General features: G+C 41.9%; 1 protein-coding gene across 1 annotated transcript in view; it reads right to left on the bottom strand.

The window, feature by feature from the left end:
* Positions 1 to 23,758, bottom strand: part of dpysl5b (dihydropyrimidinase like 5b) — a 92,005-nt gene that overhangs the window by 64,091 nt on the left and 4,156 nt on the right. The window contains exon 2 of the mRNA XM_078541493.1: positions 12,896 to 13,054. Coding sequence (XP_078397619.1) covers positions 12,896 to 13,054 — 159 coding nt within the window. The remainder of the gene's footprint in view (positions 1 to 12,895; positions 13,055 to 23,758) is intronic.

Below are 23,758 nucleotides of genomic sequence, written 5' to 3'. Positions count from 1 at the left end.
TATCCACTCTATCAAAACCTTTCATAATTCTGAAGACCTCAATTAGGTCATCCCTTCAGTTTTCTTTTTTCATGAAAAGACCCAGCTGTCAATCGTCTCCCAATATGCATACCTGCACATCTGGTATCATCCTTGTTAATCTTCCCTCTCCAGTGCTTCTATATCCTTTGTATAATATGGTAATCAGGACTGCACACAGTGCTTTAAGTGTGGTCGAATCAAGGTTTGATACAGGTTTCGCACAACTTCCCTACTTTACAATTCTATCTCTCTAGAAGTAAAATTTAGTGCTTTGTTTGTTCTTTTTAAAAAAAAAATGGCATTGCTAATCTGTGGCACAACCACTAGTGACTGCTGTATTTGTACTCTGAAAGCCCTTTTTCCTCTATTGCATCTTCCAAGTAATGTGACCATCCTATTCTTCCTACCAAAATGTACTACCCTACATTTATCTGTGTTGAACTTAATTTACCAATTATATGCCCATTCTGCAAGTTTATTAATATCGTTCTGTAATTTGTTGTAATCCTCCTCAGTATTGGCCATTCCCCCTCCCCACAATTTGGTATTATCTGCAAATTTACAAATTGTGTTTTTGATTCAAAGTCCAAATCATTAATGTAAATTGTACAATTGTCCCAGCACTGATCCTTATGCAACACTGCTTCCTACTCTGAAATACTATCCTTTACTCCCACTCCCTGCTTTCTATCTTGAAGCCAACTAGCAATCCAGTCTGCCATTTGTCCCCAAATCCACATTCTCTGACCTTGTTCATTAGCCTATTATAGAGTCATACCATTTTACAGCACAGAAAGGGGCCCTTCAGTCCATCGTGCTGCCCCTGTCATTAAGCTCCTATCTAATCCCATTTTCTAGCACTTGGCCTGTAACCTTGTATGCAATGGCGTTTCAAGTGTTCACCTAAATGCTTCTTAAATGTTGTGAGGGGACCTTATCAAAGGCCTTTTGAAAACCCAGATAAATTACCTCTACTGTATTACCATTGTCTACTCTTTCTTATCTTCTCGGAAAATTCAAAAAGTTTGGTCAAGCAAGACTTTCCCTTTTGAAATCCACTCTGATTATTCGTTTTTATATTTTTTGTTTCTTGATGTTCTTCTTTTCTCTCCTTTAGTGGGGATTCTATTATTTTTCCTACCACTGAGGATAAGTTGACTGGTCTACAATTCCCTGGGCATGTTCTATTCCCATTCTTAAATGTAGGGATTACGACAGTTATCTGCCAGTCTTCTGGCACTACACCTTTTCCTAAAGAATTATTAATTGTGTATAGTAATACCTCCGCTATCTTTTCCCTAGATTCTTTTGAAATATATGGATGCAATCTAACCGGACCAGGGGCTTTAACCTCTTCAAATTTGATTAGCTTATTCAATACATGCCCTTTTTTTAAATTTTAAATGCACTTATCTGATTGAATAATGAGGTGAGCAATATCATGTCCAGCTGTTCTATCTCCCTGGTAAATATCAAAGTGAAATAATTATTTAATATTGCTGCCATTTCTTGAGAATACATGTGTGTCTCTACCCTTTAAATGTTCCTATTCCCACCACAGCTTTCTAATGTTATTGATATGCCTATAAAATATTTTATTATTCTATGTTCCTTGATAATTGAATAGTTCCTCTTTGCCTTCCTCATTGTTATTTGACTTCTCTCCTAACCTCTTTGTATTCTTTTATTATGCACTCCTCTCCTATCTATGTACAATGAAAAAGCTCTTTTCTAACCCTCAATTGTTCCCTTATGTCTTTATTCAACCATGTAGACTACTAGTCTTTAGAATGTTCTTTCCACTTAGCAGAATATATTTTCCCTGCACTCTGTTGAACACCATTTTAAATGTTTCCCACAGTTGTTCTACATTGTTTGCCAATCTTGTTGACCATTTTATTTTCAAGTTCTATTCTCAACACCAAAAAAATCAACTTTTTTCCAATTTATTAACTGGGTTTTGTCATATTTATGTCCTTCCCCATCATCATTTCAAAGTATATTACATTATGGTCACAACTGCCTCAATGTCCACACAATTTTGTTGGGCCTTTTGCACAGTGGGTTAGAAAGGGGTCCTGTACACATTGTAGGAACTCCATTCCCTTATTCCCCCTTATCTTCCTCTTCGGACAATTGATATCAGGGTAATCGAAATCCCCCAGGATTATTATTGTGTTTTTTTTACTCAATTCCCTAATCTCTCTCTATTTTCTTCTTCCATCTCCATTCCATTATGAGGTGCTCTGTAGACTACACCTATTAGTGTGACGGATGTTTTATTATCTTTTATCCCTATCTGTATGGATGCTAATTGCTGTGTCTCTTTTTTTCTACTGCCATTATGTTATCCTTTAAAAATACAGCTACTCCGCCTCCCCTTTCCCCCTCGCTATCTTTTCTAAAAATATTGTGCCCTGCAAATGCCCAGTCCTGATTTTTCTTTAGCTTTGTCTCAGTAATCCCTACTACATCTGTTCCTCCCAATGCAGGATTGCCTCTTTACTAAGGACAACACATGCATTGCTGCACAGACATTTTAACTTTTTTTAGTAGGATTTCCTCACACTTATGTCGAACCATCTTTTTCGACTGTTCTATAACTCTATTTATTACCCTGCTATCAATGTTTCCCTCTTACTTCATTATTTCCTTTGCTCTTCTTCCTAGTCTATGTTACTTGTAGGTCCCTCCACTCATTTTATTAGTTTAAAGCCTTTGCCACCTCCCTATTTACCCTTTGTGCAGTGACACGGGTTCTACTCTGCTTCAGGTGCAGCCCATCCCACTGGTACAGCTTCTTCCTGTCCCAGAACTGGTACCAGGTTCCATGAAAATGATCTCCTCTTTCCCACACCAGCCCTTTCGCTGTGCATTAATTCTACTGACCTGTCAGTTCTGATACCAATTTGCATGCATTTTGGCGATAATCCAGGAATTATTATATTCAAAGTCCTGCTTTTTAAATTAGAGCCTAACTCCTGATACCTTTGTAGTAGGTATCAGGAGTAGGTCCTCCCTGTTCCTACCAATGTAATTTGTTCTAACATTGATCATGGCAACTAGATTTAACCCCTCTCTTTCCAAGTTTCTCTCCACTGCCATGAGATATCCCTTACCCTGGCACTGGGTAAGCAACACAGCCTACGGGATTCTCATTCTTGGCTGCAGGGGATGCTACCTATCCTCTAAATTATAGGGTCCCATATTACTACCATATATCTATTCTGCTCTTCTCCCCTTCTGAGCCCCAGTGCTTTGGTCTACATTGTGGCTGTCCTCCTTACAGCCTTTCTCCTTATCCTAATAGGTAGCAAGTTGAATCTGTTGGACAGGAGCAGAGTCTGTGGAGCCTCCATTTCAACCTCTCCTAAATTCCCAGGCCCAGGCTCTCTATCAGTCACATCCTTCCTTTCCTGAACTTCTGTTTTCCTCAGGGGTGAGAGCATATTCAGGATAAAACTAGCCAGAAATTCCTTCCCTTAAGTGTCAAAATCTCTCCAACTCACACTTGAGCTCACTGATTCTAAGCCCGAGAAATTTGAGATGGAGACTTCTCCTGCAGGTGTGTTTACTCAGAACAACATCATTGTCCAAATTTGCACATTCAGCAGTTCAGACACACAACCTGCTCTCATATCTTTGACTAGCCTTATTGTATTTATTCAATTAATTGAGGTCTTTATTCAACTATTATTTGTAGTTACGTTAAGCAGTTTAACTCATTAAACTATAATTTTAATAATTTTTAATACAGTACCTATACTTTCCCAATCCTAGGTTAAACTGGGGGCTCAGTTTAGAGATAAAAGAAACCTTAAAACTCACCAACCATTCAATTACTTGCTTACCTAATTAATGCCTCTGGACTTCAGTTCTCAGGTCTTGTTGTCTCCTGATCCCTCTCTCGGACCACTCAGTTTTGTGAAAGACCAAACAGTACTTCTTTCCTCACTGCACCAAATTCCCTCACTTACCAATTACCCAAGTTAACTAAGTACTCTGCGCTGAACTTTGTGCTACTTACTACAGTGGAGGCAAAACATGCAGGGATTTAAAGAGCAGTATGCTGAATTAGACATTCTGGCGACCAAAGTCAGTGTAGGTCAGTGAGGGCAGGGATCATGGTTGAGTGGAAAAAGATGCAGCCTGAAGAACTTCGAGTTTATTGTTATGATGCAGCAGGTGGTATTTGCCAGGCTGACCAAATCCACAAGGGAAACTTGGCCACACAATCATGATTTTGCAATTTGTATTTATAACGAGAAGGCTTGTGCGCTGAAATCAGAAGTAATAAGTCCACTACCCCCTTTAGAGATTTTAAAGATTAAATTTAAACATTTATTAACAAAAGAAGCAAAAACATAAACATATATAACTGTATAACTGTAATCTTATATAAATTCCCAAAATGTCTACTTAACCAGGCTCTCAACTACACACCCACTTTAAGGCAATAGTCCAAATAGATTCCAAATTTATGAAGTCATCCAGCAATATTACCACAATTACCCACTGGACAATGAAATTCCAAAGGTCTTTAACACAACTTTGGTTACTGGAACAGCAAACTCCTGCAAGGTGGCTGGTGGCTTTTCCCCTCCCCAAGTCTGGTTCACATAGTCATTTTTCAAGGTCTCACATGGCTACACCTCACACAGCCTACCATCCTTCTTGAAATATATTCCTCCTTTTTTGATCTGTAAATCCATTGTTTCCCCTTGTCTTTAGAAGTTTCTTTTCCCAGAATATAAAAATCTTTTATGTTCTCATTATGGCCACCACTTTTGGGGAAAATCAACCTTTCCTTATTTATCTTGCCAGCTGTAAACATTTTCCATGTCCCTGTTTTATGCCTAACTTCTTTGATAATTTAAACCTTGCAGTCTAATTGTCTCTAGTTTAAATAAATTAGCCACACACACAAATATAAGCCTGCTTTAAAGTATCCCACAGTAATATCATGAAAAATATGATAATCCTTTGACATTATGAACAGTGGAGAATAGGAAACCAGGAGTAAAGCATTTGTATAGTCACATGGGGGCAGACGATGTGCTGAGGTGGTTGCATGTGGTCTTCAAGATGGTTATGAAGCTCAGCTCCAGGTTAAAACAGGACACTGGTTTGGAATCACTGTGGGTCAGCTCCAGACAGCAGAGGGGGAGAGGGGTGAAATTTGTGGCGAGCCAGGAGGAATTAGAATAGTGCCCTGAAAGTTTGCTCTGTGACATCAACATCTTTGCTGCCAGCCTGTCCACACCAGGCACACTTTTCTCCGTTAGATTCAAGGTTGTTATGGCAAAGGACAAGGATGAGCCAGAAATCAGAGTCCTAAATTGGAGGAAGGCCGGTTTTAATAAGATCAGATATGACTTGGCCAGAGTGGACTGGGAGCAGTTACTTTTAGGTAAATCTGCGTCAGAGGAGTAGGGCTCATTCAAAAAGGAAATAGGGAGAGTACAGGGCCAACATATTCCAGTAAAGACAAAGGGTGGGACCAACAAATCCAGGGAACCCTGGGTGTCAAAGGATATACAGGATTGGATAAAGAGAAAAAGGGAGGCTTATGACAGATACCAAGGGCTCAAAACAGTGGAAGCCCTAGAGGAGTATAGAATGTGTAGGGGGGAACTTAAAAAAGAAATTAGGAGAGCAAAAAGGAGGCATGAAAAAACAGTGGCAGGTAAAATAAAGAAAAATCCAAAGTTATTTTACAAGTACAATAAGAGTAAGAGGATAACTAGGGAAAGAGTAGGGCCCATTAAGGACCATAGTGGTAATTTGTGTGTGGAGCCGGAAGACGTAGGTAGGGTTCTAAATGAATACTTTGTGTCGGTGTTCATAAGTGAGAGGGACGATGTGGGTATGGAAATCAGGCAGAAGGACTGTGATATAATTAAAGAAATTAGCATAGAAAGGGAGGAGGTTCTATGTGGTCTGGCAGGCTTAAAAGTAGATAAATCTCCAGGCCCGGATGAAATATATCCCAGGCTGTTGAGTGAGGCAAGGGAGGTAGCAGAGGCACTAGCAATAATTTTCAATACCTCTCTGCCCACAGGAGAGGTGCCAGAGAACAGCCAATGTGGTACCATTATTCAAGAAGGAAAGAAGGGATAAACCAGAGAACTATAGGCCAGTCAGTCTAACCTCAGTGGTGGGGAAACTATTGGAAGCAATTCTGAGGGACAGAATTAATCTACATTTGGAGAGGCAGGGATTAATCAAGGACAGTCAGCATGGTTTTGTCAAGGGGAGGTCAAGTCTGACCAATTTAATTGAATTTTTCGAAGAGGTGACCAGGTGTGTAAATGAGAGCAATGCATTAGATGTAGTCTACTTGGACTTCAGCAAGGCGTTTGATAAGGTCCTGCATGGGAGACTGATAACGAAGGTAAGAGCCCATGGGATCCAAGGCAATTTAGCAAATTGGATCCAGGGTTGGCTGAGTGGCAGGAAGCAGAGGGTGATGGTCGAAGGGTGTTTTTGTGACTGGATGCCTGTGTCCAGTGGGGTACCACAGGGATCAGTGTTGGGTCCCTTGCTGTTTCTAAACGATTTAGACTTGAATGTAGGAGGGTTGATCAGTAAGTTCGTGGATGACACGAAAATTGGTGGGGTGGTAAATAGTGAGGAGGATAGCCTTAGATTACAGGAGGATATAGACGGGCTGGTCAGATGCTCTGATCAGCGGCAAATGGAATTTAAGCCAGATAAGTGTGAGGTGATGCACTTGTGCAGGACAAACAAGGCACGGGAATACACGATGAATGGTAGGGCCCTGGGATGTACCGAGGATCAGAGGGACCTTGGTGTACATGTCCACAGGTCCCTTAAGGGAACGGGACAGGTAGATGAGGTGGTTAAGAAAGCATATGGGATACTTGCTTTTATTAGCTGAGGGAGGTTATGCTGGAACTTTATAAAATGCTGGTTAGGCCACAGCTAGAGTACTGTGTGCAGTTCTGGAATCCACATTATAGGAAGGATGTGATTACACTAGAGAGAGTGCAGAGGAGATTTACTCGGATGTTGCCTGGGCTGGAGAGTTTTAATTATGAGGCGAGATTGGATAGACTGGGGTTATTTTCCCTGGAGCAGAGGAGATTGAGGGAGGACATGATTGAGATGTATAAAATTATGAGGGGTGTAGATAGGGTAGACAGGAAATAACCTTTCCCCTTGGTGGAGGGATCAATAACCAGGGGGCATAGATTTAAGGTAAAGGGCAGGAGGTTTAAAGGGGATGTGAGGAAGAATTTTTTCACCCAGAGGGTGGTGGGAATCTGGAACTCACCGCCTGAAAGGGTGGTAGAGGCAGAAACCCTCATAACATTTAAGAAGTATTTGGATGTGCACTTGTGATGCCATGGCATACATGGCTATGGGTCTAGTGCCGGAAAATGGGATTAGAATAGTCAGGTACTTAAAAAAAGCTTTTTATCTCTGTGTTTAATTGACTGCCACCTCGCTTCAAGAAATGCCCTCTCTGAAGAAGTATGGTTCTGTTCTCCGACAGGATTTCCGCCTGTCTCTTCTGCCCTGCTCACCTTCATTGCTTTCCATTTCTCTCCTGGTGTTTGACAAGGTGTTTACTAAAACCCGCTTTCACAGCCATATCTCTTTCTCAGTGACTGCCTCCATCTCCGACTCACCCCACGTGGATTTCAACTGAAATTCCATCCCTCTTGTTTTGAACCCACCCAGGATTACAGGTATCTCCGGGACATAAAACGTTTCTCGGACTGCTGTTCCCGTCGCATTCTGAGATCCACACTCAGTGCCATGCGCCGCCATATGAACACACTCGACCTCTCCCTCCAGCAGCACCGCCGCACCCTTTTTCAAAGCTGCACGTGCCCCCAGTTTCATTTTATTCTTCGCCTCATCCGTCGCCTCAACAAGAAACTTTTTCTCTTTCTCTTAAGTGCTAAGGAACGCAAGCTCCAACAACTCATCGACACCAACACCCATCTGGGACCCTCCACCCCTGCTTGTCCCTCCATCCATACCCCATCTTCCAATCCCAGCCCCAACCACGTATTCACTATACCCCCTGACCTTACCCCCTCCTATGCTGAACGTTCAGTGCTCAGCAAAGGACTTAGTTTCATACCCTTACGCCCTCATCTCAATGAATTTCGGGCTCGGCATGATGCTGAACTCTTCTTCCGCCGTCTTCGTCTCCGTGCTCACTTCTTTGGGCAGGAGTCCTCTCCCTGTTCAACGGATCCTTTTACCCACCTCCAATATTCTCCCTCCACCTGGACCCCTCCCTCTGGATTCTTACCTTCTCCTGATCTTTTCATTGAGAACTGTCGGCGTGACATTAGCCGTCTCAATTTCTCTGCTCCTCTCACCCATTCTAATCTGTCTCTCTCTGAACTCACTGCACTCCGTTCTCTCAGGTCCAACCCCAACACTGTCATCAAACCCGCTGACAAGGGTGGTACTGTTGCTGTCTGGCGCATTGACCTCTACCTCGCGGAGGCTGAGCGTCAACTCGCAGACACTTCCTCCTACCTCTCCCTGGACCATGACCCCACCACAGAACATCAAGCCATTGTTTCCAGGACTGTCACTGACCTCATCTCCTCTGGAGATCTTCCTCCCACAGCTTCCAACTTGATAGTCGCCCAACCTCGGACGGCCCGCTTCTACCTCCTACCCAAAATCCACAAACAGAACTGTCCTGGCAGACCGATCGTGTCAGCCTGTTCCTGCCCCACGGAACTCATTTCTCGTTATCTTGACTCCCTTCTCTCTCCCCTTGTCCAGTCCCTTCCCACCTACATCCGTGATTCCTCTGACACCTTACGTCACATCAACAATTTCCAGTTCCCTGGCCCCAACCGCTTCCTCTTCACCATGGATGTCCAATCCCTCTACACCTCCATCCCCCACCAGGATGGTCTGAGGGCCCTTAGCTTCTTCCTTGAACAGAGGCCCCAACAATCCCCATCCACCACTACTCTCCTCCGTCTGGCTGAACTTGTTCTCACACTGAACAATTTCTCCTTTAACTCCTCTCACTTCCTCCAAATAAAAGGTGTGGCTATGGGTACCCGCATGGGCCCCAGCTATGCCTGTCTCTTTATGGGGTATGTGGAACATTCCTTGTTCCAGTCCTACTCCGGCCCCCTCCCACAACTCTTTCTCCGGTACATCGATGATTACTTCGGTGCTGCTTCATGCTCTCGTCGGGACCTGGAAAAATTTATTAATTTTGCTTCCAATCTCCATCCCTCCATCATTTTCACATGGTCCATCTCTGACACTTCTCTTCCCTTCCTTGACCTCTCTGTCTCAATTTCTGATGATAGACTGTCCACCAATATCCACTACAAGCCTACCGACTCCCACAGCTACCTCGACTACAGCTCCTCACACCCCGCTTCTTGTAAGGACTCCATCCCATTCTCTCAGTTCCTTCGCCTCCGTCGCATCTGTTCTGATGACGCTACCTTCAAAAACAGCTCCTCTGACATGTCCTCCTTCTTCCTTAACCGAGGTTTTCCACCCACGGTCGTTGACAGGGCCCTCAACCGTGTCCGGCCCATATCCCGCGCATCCTCCCTCACACCTTCTCCTCCTTCCCAGAAACATGATAGGGTACCCCTTGTCCTCACTTATCACCCCACCAGCCTCCGCATTCAAAGGATCATCCTCCGCCATTTCCGCCAACTCCAGCATGATGCCACCACCAAACACATCTTCCCTTCACCCCCCCTGACGGCATTCCGTAGGGATCGTTCCCTCCGTGACACCCTGGTCCACTCCTCCATCAACCCCTACTCCTCAACGCCCACTTATGGCACCTCCCCATGCCCACGCAGAAGATGCAACACCTGCCCCTTCACTTCCTCTCTCCTCACCGTCCAAGGGCCCAAACACTCCTTTCAAGTGAAGCAGCATTTCACTTGCATTTCCCCTAACTTAGCCTACTGCATTCGTTGCTCCCAATGCGGTCTCCTCTACATTGGAGAGACCAAACGCAAACTGGGCGACCGCTTTGCAGAACACCTGCGGTCTGTCCGCAAGAAAGACCCAAACCTCCCTGTCGCTTGCCATTTTAACACTCCACCCTGTTCTCTTGCCCACATGTCTGTCCTTGGCTTGCTGCATTGTTCCAGTGAAGCCCAACGCAAACTGGAGGAACAGCACCTCATCTTCCAACTAGGCACTTCCGGGCTGAATATTGAATTCAACAACTTTAGATCTTAAACTCCCCATCCCCCCATCCCCACCCCGTTTCTCCCCCCTCCCTTCTTTTTTTCAATAATTTATATAGATTCTTCTTTTCCCACCTATTTCCATTATTTTTAAATCTAAAACTAAAACTTTGTTAGTCTTTCCACCCCACCCCCACTAGAGCTGTACCTTGAGTATCCTGTCTTCCATTCTTAATTAGCACTTTTCTTAGACAATATCACCACCTTCAACACCTCTTTGATCCTTTTGTCTGTGACATCTTTTGATTATCTGCTCCTATCACTGCTTGCTTATCTCCACAATCACCACACCCTCAACTTCTCTCTCCCCCCGCCCCCCCACCTTAGACCAGCTTATATTTCACCTTTCTCCTAACTATACTCAGTTCTGCCGAAGGGTCGTGAAGACTCGAAACGTTAACTGATTTCTTCTCCACCGATGCTGCCAGACCTGCTGAGTTTTTCCAGGTAATTCTGTTTTTGTTATAGTCAGGTACTTGTTTGACTGGCGCAGACTCAATGGGCCGTAGGGTCTTTTTCAATGCTGTAGACCTCTATGGCTCTATGACTTTTGGTAATGAAGCAAATCAATGCAAATTAAGTCCCAAAGCTGCCTAGACACAAAGCAAGTCCCATAATAAAAAGATCAGACTGAGATTATGATACCAGAATTTTTAGCATGACAGCTTATGAAGAGGCACATTTTGTTTTTAAATCTGTTTATGTCTGCTATTAGCTTTAATCTGCATGTTGGTGGTCTTCATCTTCATTTAATGGTGTCCCAAGGTGGGTGCGGCTTGGTGGAAGTTTCTCTATTTATTTCAGGTGGCTATGGAACAGCTGTATGTTAAGAGGGGGAGGGGATCTTGCAAGCAGAACAAAATAGGGGGAAGCTGTTTATGATTCAAGAAAGGGACAAGTGAATTTTTTCAGCTGTCAAGGTGGCTTGTGGTCATTTCCTCTTGTCGGTCTCCTACTATATTGTTTAGATAGATTAGCATTCTATATTAGGACTAGATCAATAATAAAGCTAAGCCTGGGGCCTGCTAGCAAGCGAAATCATTCAACTTCACTCTTGGCTACTTCAAACATCATTTATGGAATGTGTACAGTTCATCTGTGTTCCACTATACAGTATTTTAATTTAATTTGTATCATACCGCACATGCCATTCATCCATCAACATATCATTTACCAACTCATAACAGTACTATGACTGATTTTTTAGCTTTCTTTTCTCCCGCCACAATTTTGGCACTGTCTTAAAATTTAGCCAGGTTTCAGTGAGACTCCGAACCCAAGTTGTTGAAGTAAAGTTGGGAAGTAAGATTCCCAAAACTGATCCATGGGACACTTTTTCTCCACCTCCCTGACATCATTCTGCTAACTAGCAATCAAACTTGCTACTCCTCAGCCAATTTCTTCTCTACTACTAGATTTTTTCCCTTAAATTCTAGCAACAGTTTTTCCTTCCAAACTTTGCTAAAGGCTTTTTGAAAGTCTTGGTATTCTGTGCCAAAAAGCTTTGGCCTTGGGATGACACTTTGTGAAAATAATGAAACAGACTGACCAGGCAGGATATTTCTTTCAATGCCACAAGAGGCACAAGGTATTAGGACTCTTTCCACTTGAAAAGAAATGGTTAAGGGGAAATTTCATAGAATTTTCAAAACTGACAAAAGCTTTATTAGAGTCAATATAGAAATATTATTTTCATTGGTTGGTGTGTCATCAATTTAAATTTTTAATAAGAACACCAGTTGGGTTTAAAGAATTCAAGGAGTGTTTTGTCACAGGGAGCAGTTCAGGAAGAGACTACTTCATCCTTTAAAAGAAATGAGAAAAATTATCTTGAACAGAGGATACATAAGACTATGGAGGGATCAAAGGGCAGTGACATTACTTTTGGATTGCTATAACAAAGGGCTAGCACAGACAGAGTGGGTTGAATGGTTTCACTGTGTTGTAAACTTTTATGGTTGTTGAGATCTTATAGGCAATCCTTAAGTTTATGCCTGATAATTGATTCGGTTATTTTGTTAGGTAATAAAGAAAAACTAGTTCTGTCGTCACTTGACTCTGTCCTGTTACTTTTTTTGAAAATGGTTGGCATGTTAGTTTTCATTTAATCTAACAGGACTTCTAGTGCCATCAGCACCTCCCATCTCCTGTGTCTCATATCCAGCCATAAGCCAGTTTTTACTGGGCTTTATAATTAACCCAAAGCGTGTGAAAGATTTCTGTTCAGCATCTCAGCTTACTACAAATTACCTAGATAGCATGCAAAGAAATATGGATGCACATGCAGAAGTAGCTTGAAACACTGAAACCGAAATAAATATCTGAAGAAAAAACTATTACCAAGCCAAGATGTCAGCTGCCTCTTGTTTCTTGCTGAGTCAAGAGGCTGGACTTAATTACATTAACAAGCTCTAAACCACTTGAACATTTACTTTTAACTTATGCAACTTCCTTATTAATCTTATTGTCACATACTCTTATCTCTTCAGTGAATTAAGTCTACTTTCTTATACTGATCTGGTATTCTCTCGCATACCTATAGCATTACTTTTGCTTCCCAAATTGAAGAACAGCCAAATAAACAAACAAGCAAAAACTTTTTTCAAAAGCTAAATAATATAGACTGTAAAATGTACACCTACCTGTGGACCCCACCAAGTTACACCAACGTGAAGGCAGTAGTCACAGCAGACCTTGGGATCTGCTAGATTCCTACACTTTTTATAAGCCTCCAGTAGCGAAATCTCTTTATCTGGCAACACATAACCAATTATCATTGTTGTTCCTCCGACCAGGGCAGCCTATAGAACAAGAGAAACTTTTAATATTCTGAATAATTTAATAATGCAGGGCATATTTAGGAAAATAAAACCAATATACTTTGTGCATTTAAGGCAGGCATTTTAACGTTTAAAATAAAATGCATAGTCTGAAGGGGAAATCCAAATATTTAATAATCATACAACTCTAATAGTTTTTGATGGAGATTCCTGAACGCTTAGGCTGGGATTTTCCATGTCCACCGGCAACGGGCGCATTCGGCGGCGAGCGGACAAATTAGACCAGCCTGCCAGAATCATTTCCCCCTGCACCCCCTGCCCCCAGCTAAGTCGTCTGTCCACATCAGCATGTTTCACAACAACTTATAAAAGGTGTGCACTTGGGAGGCTGCACTTTGAGGGAAACTTGGAGGTGAGTACACAGCAACGATGTGCAGCGCTCGCCAGGGTCACTTGTTTAACTTGAAGCTTCAGCAGCGTTTGAGGGAGGTCAAGGGCTGCCCTGCCATTGAGATTATTTGTGGGGAGAGGGCAAGGGCAGCCCTGCCTCTGAATATAGCGCACAAGCATTCGGGCGAGGGAAGCGGCCACGCATTAGGGAAACCTGTATTAAGTGACCATTCCTCTGCAGCTGAGACAGCTCAGGCACAGCCACATTGATATGTTTGGAGTTGGGCTTCTAGCTTGTCTGCCCACTCAAGCAACGCAAAGGCACCAAAGTGCCATTGAGTGCTCCAGAGCTTTTCACCCCACCGCACAGGCTGCAAAGTCATGAGCGTTTTAGTGGACCAGACCATCACTTTGGTCTGAAGGCTGCACGGAGAACAGGGAAGAAAGGTTTCACATCTGAGTGACAAGAACATTGTTCATCAGAACAAGGAGCCATAGGCAGGGAGACATTCTTGGGAGATTATTGATAATAGTGAACAGTATGTACAAGTGATTAACACCCATGCCTTGGCTGTGCAACTACATCTTAACATTTCTAACCCTGCCGCTACATCCTGGTGCTCCCCAGACATCCACAATGGAGGGTGAGGCAGCCTGCAGACTGCAAAACCCTGTCTGTGATGACCTTGGCGGGCGTCCTCTAGAGGGTCGAGACTTGGAGGACCCTGGCCTGCTTTCAGGGTCCTGCTGAGTGGCAGTGGCACCCTCCTCGGTTTGTGGAGCTGAAGTCACAGGATGGGCCGGACGCTCCCAGAGTCACCTGGATGGATGGCCCTAAAGTGTACGCCTGCTGATCCTCCTCCCTATTTATGCCCTCGGGCCCCAGGCCGACTCCTTGAGAAGAAGGGGTAGCTGGAGTGAGATGGAGCTGTGCGACACCCTTCCCGCGTACAGACTGTTGGAGGCCAACTATGGCATCAGCAATGGGAGTTGAGCCCGCGCAGCAGTGCAGGAGCGACGTCCTGGACCATGGTCTCTTTGCGGCCGTCATCCTACCAGTGTTGACCTTGGTGCGTTGGCATACCGGTGCTATCACTTCAGAGTGAAGGTGGACAGACTCCTCATGCTTTGCAATCTGAGGAGTTCAGCGGACATCCCGTCCTGATGTTCCCAAGCTTGCCTCTGCAGCTCCAGCAATTGCGACATGACCGAGTCCAGAGGCTCATCATCTGACTCGGACTTAGCAAATTTCTCGCCTCGAGCTGTCCTCCTCCAAGGAAGTCCCTGTTGCTGCCTGCTGTGGATCAGACAGTGCAATGTGCTCACCAGATTGTGATCCTGAGGCTATTCTAAAGCTCGATCTCACTGAGGTGTGTGTCTCTGCACTGGTGGAGGCTGTGGGTGGGTGCTTTGATGGGACTTCAAGGAGGGTGCCTCCAGATTCATCTTCAGAGGTTTCTTTGGGGCTTGATTGGAGACCCTAGGTCATGTACTCTATCGGCTGTTTCCCAGGTGTGCCTGCGGAAGCAAGGGGAGATAATTAGTGCATGGCAGTGGCCTGTGAAACCGGACACATCACTCACAGAATGACTGTCTGATGGATGTTGCACTGCTGGACCCTTACTAGGTAGAGCACCACTAATCTCAATGTCAGCACAGGACTAATCCAGATTGTCATCGGCCAGCTGGATGGCTCTCATTTCAAAGTCCGTGAGGACCCTGATTTCAGGCATTCCTCCACTGGTCTGCAACCTCTCCCTGTTGTTGTGTGCCAACTTGTACTGCATGAATAGAGATGAAGAAAGTGTAAGCAGGGTGCCTACAAGGCCAGATGATAAAATGCCTGGCATGAGTGAGTGATAAGTGGTCCCATGGATGGGATGAAGACAATGACGCTGAGTGTGAGCAAGTGAATGGTGATGTCCCTTGAACTGGCAATGAGTGAGATCCCCGTGGATGTATGATGGCTTACCCTGGCGGAACAGAGGAGATCATTCATTCTCTTGCAGCACTGGGTGGCTGATCACTACTGCCACCACCTCACAAACCTGGCTGGTCACACTGCTGCCCACCCTGCGGCCGGAGTAGGGGGGGGCGCTAGAGGCCATCCCAGTGGGACTCCACGGCATCCAAAAGGCATTTCAGTGATGCGTGGCTAAACCTGGGGGCTGCAGTCTTCTTGCCTTTCATGTATATCTTCCTTGCAGCAGTCATGGGCTGGAAGCACAGAGATGTATGCATGCGGCTGGACTTTAATATGGTGCCCGGGGCGATGAAACAGCGAGGTGATGGCAGGCAGGGGAATGAGAGCCCGCCCACCGTGGAAACGGCGTTTTACCCACCTGCTACCACACTTATTGCAAACATGGGACAATTTCACCCTTAGTTTTCCACTGGTCCCATTTTATCATCTTTAAGAGAAGCCTTGAAGAAAACTTTTTTTTATTTATGATCTGCCTGTTGAATTATGACATGGAGAAGGAGTGCACACTTCAGGTAACACTACTGCCAATCACTGAAGTGAGCTCTTGTTAATTTACCTCATTTTTGTTCAAAAAAATCAAGTTATTCACTAATTCAAAGTAAGCGACTAAACTAAAACACATTTTTGTGTTTTTGGAAGAAGAATAACAAATAAATCAATGTAAATGAATTAAGCAACTTTGAATTCAAATATTACAGTAGTGAACTTTAGTCCGCTTTAAGTTTTTGAGCGTACATTTTCAGAAATATTTGGGCACAATATTTCAATGAGGCCTAACCAGTTCACCGTAACTTCCTTGCTTTTGTACTCTTATGCCTCTAACTGTAAAGCCCAATATCGCATATGCTTTAACAATCTCATCAATTTGTCTTGTCACCTTCCAAGTACCATGTGCATCCATCTCCAATCTGTGTTCCTGAATCCCCTTTAAAGCTGTATAATTTCATTTGTATTGACTGTCCTAATTCTACTTTGCAAAATGCAACATTGCACACTTCTCTGCATTAACTTTCATCTACTACATATCTGCCTATTTCAGCAGTCTGTCCACATCCCCTTGAAGTCTCCTCTATCCTCACTGTTTACCACATTCCTAAGTTTTGAGTCATCTGCAATGTTTGAAATTATGCTCTATATACCAAAGTCCAGGTTATTAACATGCATCCACAAGAGCAGTGGTCCTAATTATGATCGGGGGGCCGTGACTGTACAATTCCTTCCAGTCTGCAAAACTACTGTCCACTACTACCCTCCAGTTTCTGGCTCTGGGCCAATTTTGTACCCATGTTACCACTGTCCCCTTAATTAAATGGGCCAAGTAGAATGTGATGTAATAAACAAGTGTGACTTAAGTCAGCATTTAACACTGATGTGAAATTCTCCACAAGAATGTTAAACACAGACACACGCACAGTAGTACAGTGGTTAATGTTACTGAACTAGTAATTCAAACGCCTGGACTAATAATCCAGATAATGTGAATTTAAATCCTACCATCTTAGTTTCAGAATTTGAATTTGGAAATCAAAAGCTGCAATCAGTAACCATCATCATGAAGCTACCAGATTGTCATAAAATCCTAAATGGTTCAAAAGTGTCTTTGAGGGAAGGAATATAACTGTCTTTACCTGGTTTGGCCTATATATAACTGCACTCCCACACCAAATGTGGTGGACTATCTGAAGTGGCCAGCAAGCCACTCAGTTTGGGCAACTAGAGATGGACAATAAATGCCAACATTGTCAGCAATGCCCATTTGCCAAGAGTGAAATAGAAAACATTTGACACAGTACCCTAATTGTGTATAATATGTAGCTGTCTAGGTTTACAGATTGACTATATGCAAATCTTTTTTTTAAAAAATCATGAATTAAGGCACATTTTATGAATGATTCAGGTTTATAGTTTCCAAAGCGCTCTCAAATTTCCTTTGACAATGTCAATTGTAAATTGAATCATTATTTCTACAAAGAAGGTAATAGTCATTTTGCATAAAAATTAATAACTGCCATATTAATAAACAGTTGTAATTGGGAAGATCATCTAAAAAAGTAAAATAAGAGCCAACATTTGTAATTTTGGGCAAGAGCTACATTTAATATTTCTCTTGCAATTTTTTTTACTATTGTACATACCTTATGCTGATTTTTTTTTAAAAAGGCTCTGTTATGCTTACACAGATGTGCAGTTTGATAAACTTAATTGATTGCGAATCACCTCAGATATCTGGGGCATATTGTTCTTCACATGTTATACGTTCTCCTTCCTACTTCCCCAGTGTCCAGGAAGCTAGTTTGCTATCTATAAAGAGGCAACAGGGCATTTGAAATTGTAATGGATGGGATATTTTCCTCCCTGCATCTGATACATCACCACTTCTAGAAACATGATTGCACGCAAACGGCAACAAAAATCTAGAAAGGACAATCCAGACAATTCTGCATGCAGTATAAAAGCAAACTAGAAAGGCTGATATTCTTGGATTCATGAATAATGAAGCAGGTTAGGATTCATTAATAAATTAAGCAGACCTGCATCAGACACCCTCCAAAATCGGAGAAATATTAGTCACCAGCCCAACCTTTACAATTAAGGCCTGTACTATGAAGACACTTTTTCTGTTGGACTTTACATTAAAGCCGAATCTACACCGACATAACTTCAGCTTCATTACTGCTGAACATTCGTCATTCTGTCAAACAGGCTGAAATGTAGATTATATACACATCACTTACAATGTGCATATTGACATTAAACTGCAGTGTGATGTATCTATTCACACAATATATTCTCTTGGAACCCTGGCCAACATTCCTCTCTCAATCAATGCCATCAGACAAAACAACAGATGAACTAGGAATTTATTTAAAGCTGTATAATTTCATTTGTATTGACTGTCCTAATTCTACTTTCCAAAATGCAACATTGCACACTTCTCTGCATTAACTTTCATCTACTACATATCTGCCTATTTCAGCAGTCTGTCCACATCCCCTTGAAGTCTCCTCTATCCTCACTGTTTACCACATTTCTAAGTTTTGGGTCATCTGCAATGTTTGAAATTATGCTCTATATACCAAAGTCCAGGTTATTAACATGCATCCACAAGAAAAGTGGTCCTAATTATGATCCGGGGGGCCCGTGACTGTATACTTCCTTCCAGTCTGCAAAACCACTGTCCATTACTACCCTCTGGTTTCTGGCTCTGGGCCAATTTTGTACCCATGTTACCACAGAGCAGAGCAGCTTTTACCTATGGAAGAATAGTCACTGATCTCAAATGTAGTTCATTAAGCAAAGCATTTTAATTGCTCCAGTTATGTGTTATGACGTTCTAATCCTTCCAACTTTTAAAAAAAATAAAAAGCCTAATATCTAACTGTTCACAAATAAAAATAAAAAAGGAAACTACTTGTATATTAAATCTTAATCCTCAGAAAAGATCATAATGGCATTCCATTTTGCAGCTAAGGTTGGTCCAAGATGTAGCACAATAAAATGTACAGCAATCGACATGATTAACATGTAAATTCACTGATAATCTGGGTTCCTCATAAAAATCACAATGTTTAAAGTATCCTTCATTAATGGTTGAGGTGCTGCAACGCACCGTTAGTATTTTAGGTTGACCTGGTTTTAGCGTCAGTAGGATACTGACGTATTTAACAAAATCTCAAGCTTATAAATTTGAAATCACTATTGTCTCAATTGCTCCTGTACCAAATAAGACCACTAAAACTTAGACTTTTACAAGCCAGAAGGAACAATCTTAACATTCAACCTATGAAAATCAAAGTGCACACATGAATTGTTGGTAGTTACATATTCTTTTTGTATTTGTTGCTATTGGGTGTTAAAATTCAAGAACTTCACCTTTGCCACAGACTAGTGTTAAATCTGTTCACAAAAAAGCAAGTGAAAAGGTTGTGAACAAAACATAAAACAAAGTGACAAAATAACTCTTCTTACTGGTTAGTGCTATTATACTAAAAGTATACACAAGATCTCAAAAAGCAGAACGTAAAATTACAGGATGAAAGCAAAATGCTGCAGATGCTGGAAATCTGAAATAAAAATAAAAAATGCTGGAAAAACTCAGCAGGTCTGGCAGCATCTGTAGAGAGAGAAACAATTAACGTTTCGAGTCCGTATGACTTCTTCAGAGATAAAGAGACTTGAAACTTTAACTGTTTCTGCCAGACCTGCTGAATTTTTCCAACATTTTTTGCTTTTATTACATAAAATTACACTTCAGGTTGGATTCCATGCACAAAGTCTCTCACTTTAATTTATATCTCCACCTAAATCATGAAAATTCAGCCATGTTATCCCAGGAGAGTCGTATATTGCATCTGCCATTGTTAATGTGCACAAATTTCAGCACTGTTTAATGAACAGCTCTCTCAGCTTTACTGCACTTCCAACAAAATCACATAATTAGGCTTCCTTTTAAAACTGCCACAGCAGTCAAGCTAACCATTTCAAAGTTCCCATTGACTTTAACCTTTCCAGTCAATCAGGCCCCAAATAGGAGAGAGCATTTACTTAATTCAAAATAGAATTTAAAGGTAACAATGGAAAGTTAACACTTTGTGAATAAAATTCAAATGATCAATTAAGTAACTAAACAAAATTAAGTGATTTTTATTGAACAGCAACATTACCTTGAAGGGGAGATAAGAGCCAAATTCCTATAGTGCTGAAACCCTAAAATGAAAATTTTGGGCTAGATTTTCGGAGGTGACAGGAAGATCGATTCGGGAAAGTTCCCGACCCAGCAGATCTGTTTGTTTACTTTAAAAAGGCCCTCACCCACCGTTTTTTCATTCCAGGGTGTTCAGGCAGGATGGAGTTGGACCCATCGCCTCCTGAGGCAGGCCAACGGTGACAACACAGGCAGACGGATGGCCAGGCTGGGATACCTGCCTCTATTTAACGGGACATCGGGCCAGTTTTAATGATGAATGTCAAGTTCTCAAACTCTCACCCCCATCCACCCCAAAAGCCCCCTCATAATCCCCAACATGCATCCATACCCCCAATTTTTACTCCTTAGCCTAGTATGTAAATTTGAGCAACCGGTGAAGCTAGCAGTTTCATGCTACTACTCTGCACTGACAACACAAGTGGCGTTTTCCACTAACAGGATGCTGCTGTCAAGCCAAAAAGACACACTGCCTACCATACAAATGATTAATGTGGTATACAAATTTCAGTGCCAGTGTGATGCCAGGTATGCAGGTGGTACATCCCAGTGGCCGATGGATCATATCGAACAGCACATCTCGTGCTTGCAAGACTCAGAACATAATGTCTAACATTAGATGTGATTCTGTCACTGGACACTTGCTGAACAATCCCAAGTGTACTAAGAATTATACTGACAACCAAATTAAGAATAACAGTCAGGCTTGCATTGTAATTTACTTACATGTGGTAGAAGCTACATATATTCATATGCAGGGACTGTCCTGTGCAGAGAAAAGGACATTGCACCTTCTTTGAATAAAAATGGGGGGCAAAGCTCCCTACTTCATTGACCATGGCAACGTCTCAACCAATCAGAGCCAACTTGCCAATCAAGCAGTATAAATTGTTGTTTCCTTTCAGATTTGGTATTCATGTCTGTCCTGATGACTGCAAGGAGAAAAGCTTCAACAGCACGTCTCTTTCAGCAATATTAAATTTTAATAAGCAAAAAAGGTTTCTTATGTCCAATTTTTTCCATTACCCTACTGAAGGTAGAACCTTATGTAACTTTCAAAGTATTACAGATTAAAAAGAATATTGAATGTCCAAAGCACTGATTTGTCACAAATAAAATGCTCTATAAGCCACTACATATCACAGGTGAGATAGCCGAAATGAAAAACACATGCTATACCTTAGGACGTCACAGCTGTTAACTGAACCAGTGCCATGCTGCTAACTGTATCACCGTTACTGTTTAAGCAAAGAGCTCAAGTTAGCTCGAAAACAAAGAAGCTCAGGCTATGTTTCAGGTTTCCAGCCAATATTTCCTGAAGTATATTACATAGCGTAAGAAAATCAGATTGATAAATAACACTTGGTTTTAATTAAAAACACTACTAAAGTTCACCAGAAAACCAGGTCAACTTATACAAAAACCAAGGTTATCAGAAACAAGGAGGTGAAGTCCTTTCCTTACTTAGCTGTCATAAACCTCTCCATTCACTGAAGTATTGCTCCTCTCACAATAGCAGGCAGCTGACAGCTATTTAATCACCAGAACAGAAAGTGAACCTTTGTTAACAGGCAGCCAGATAGCTGTCAAAGTAGAACAGAATTCTCTTTATTTAAAAATGATCTCTCTCCTCTATTCAATCTGCTAGCAACAAAACAGCATTTCTAGAGGGGTATCGTTTCTCAGTCCATAATAATTTCACTGAAGAGTGACAAATTCCCTCAATTTTTTCACTCTGTTCTCCTGGTGAAACAAAAATTACAGGGACAAGCTTGTACCTTACCACACAAAGTGTTGCACTATACAATTGTACCTGTGTAAAAAGGTATCAAACATAAGCTGAACTATGAAGCACTTGCAACTGCATATTTGATTTTTTAATAGCAAATAAACTAAATTAAAACTTAATGCATACAGTGGAGCAAAGACAGCCATGGCGTAGTGAAGGTGATTGTCAATAAACACTGCTAATGGTTAGGAGCATCATGAAGAGTTCAGTTCTTTCTCGACTGGAAAGTAGGGGTGGAGGAAAGAGAGAAAATCAACTTGCTGCTATTAGAAACTGTTAGAATAGTGGCTTGGTGTGCAGGAAGAGAAGGCAAATCATCTTCCCTCATGCACTGAGGCCAGAAAAAGGGAGAGGAAAATACCTCACATGGAAACAAAATAAAACTGTCAGCGCATGTCATAAGCTATAATGTACTTGAATGGTTATAGATAGCATATCTTATCATATGAGCTAACCTTCAGTGAATAGTGCGTGAATGATTAGATAACAATGGATTAGCACAGTGGGTTCAGATCTCTGTGACTGGGTTGAAATCAGATTCAGATGAAGTCTGTTTTTTGTCTCTTCAATTTTGACAATTTTAAACTCATTTAGACTGCACACAGAGCCCCATCAAATGACTGTCCACTTGTGCAGAATTATGGACAATCTCAAGCATTGGTCCAAATGTGTCAGGTGCAGGAAACCAGTGGAATTACACTATCACGGATGCTCTTCTGAAGTTGTAGGTAAACTAATTGTTAGGGCAGAGTAGAGGAAGTTAAACTCTGCCTCACTATAGTATAGTGGACCAGAAAAACAGAGAATAAGAAGGTAAAAACAGAGAAATACCATTACCCATTATGAAAATCTCTCAGTTCACTGGTCACGAAAGAGAAATATATATATATATATATATGTATATATTCAAACTTTCATTTACTTTAACCTTCTTTCCTTTGATCTATTGGTCAATTTTTCTTTCAACACTGCTGCTGTTGCCATCATGCCAGACTTTTGCTATGTAACTGATCATCCCTGATCTGGCAAGATCAGTGTCAGCTAAAAGTAGAAAGGAGTTTTAATCTGAGAATTAAAAATCTTAACAATATCCCTGCTTATGGTAATGGGAGGACACAGATTTAATATAATTTTCAATGAACCAGAGGGAGGGGTTGGGGGGGGGGGAGAGAATTAATTTTATCTTAACACAATGAGTACAATCTAGGATGCACTGCTTGAAGGCAATATGGAAGTAGATTCAGGGATAACTTTCAAAAGGGAATTGGATACATACTTGAAAAGGAAAAAATTACAGGGCAATGGGGAAAGAACCGGGGGCGGGGGAAGTGGTGGTGGAACTAACTGGATAGCTGTATCACGGGCATGATGAGCTGAATGGCCTCCTCCTGGGCTGTATGATTCTATGATATGACACCAGAGTTTCATATCATTTGCTTTTCTTTCTATTGAAATAAATAGGTCACAACATTAATTATTTAATCATACACACAATATATGCTATGCTTGATACAGTAAAATCATTACCCAGCATGCATAGGGAATGGGTGGTGCCAGTTAAACAAAAATGCGGGTTAATGGAGAGTTTCATTTACCAATGGAACATAGCACAATATTTGTAGCATGAGCTAATATGCAAATACTCAGGAAGTAAAGAACAGTATTCTTTTTACTTCTAATCTTCAACAGTATATTAAAACATAAATTTAAGTATAATGTAATACAGTATGCAGGTACGGTTCCTGACAACTTCATAATTACTTATTCGGGGAACATCAGAAATTCTGGTCACTAGGGAATTCTGGTTGATAGAGCACCAGATAACACAGTTTCCTGCACTATGTCTGTTAAATTGGA

Source organism: Cetorhinus maximus, chromosome 5 (assembly GCF_964194155.1).
Source record: "Cetorhinus maximus chromosome 5, sCetMax3.hap1.1, whole genome shotgun sequence".
NCBI classification, from domain to species: domain Eukaryota; kingdom Metazoa; phylum Chordata; class Chondrichthyes; order Lamniformes; family Cetorhinidae; genus Cetorhinus; species Cetorhinus maximus.
Note: the sequence above shows the minus strand (reverse complement) of the source record. Positions and strands in the feature narration are given on the sequence as shown.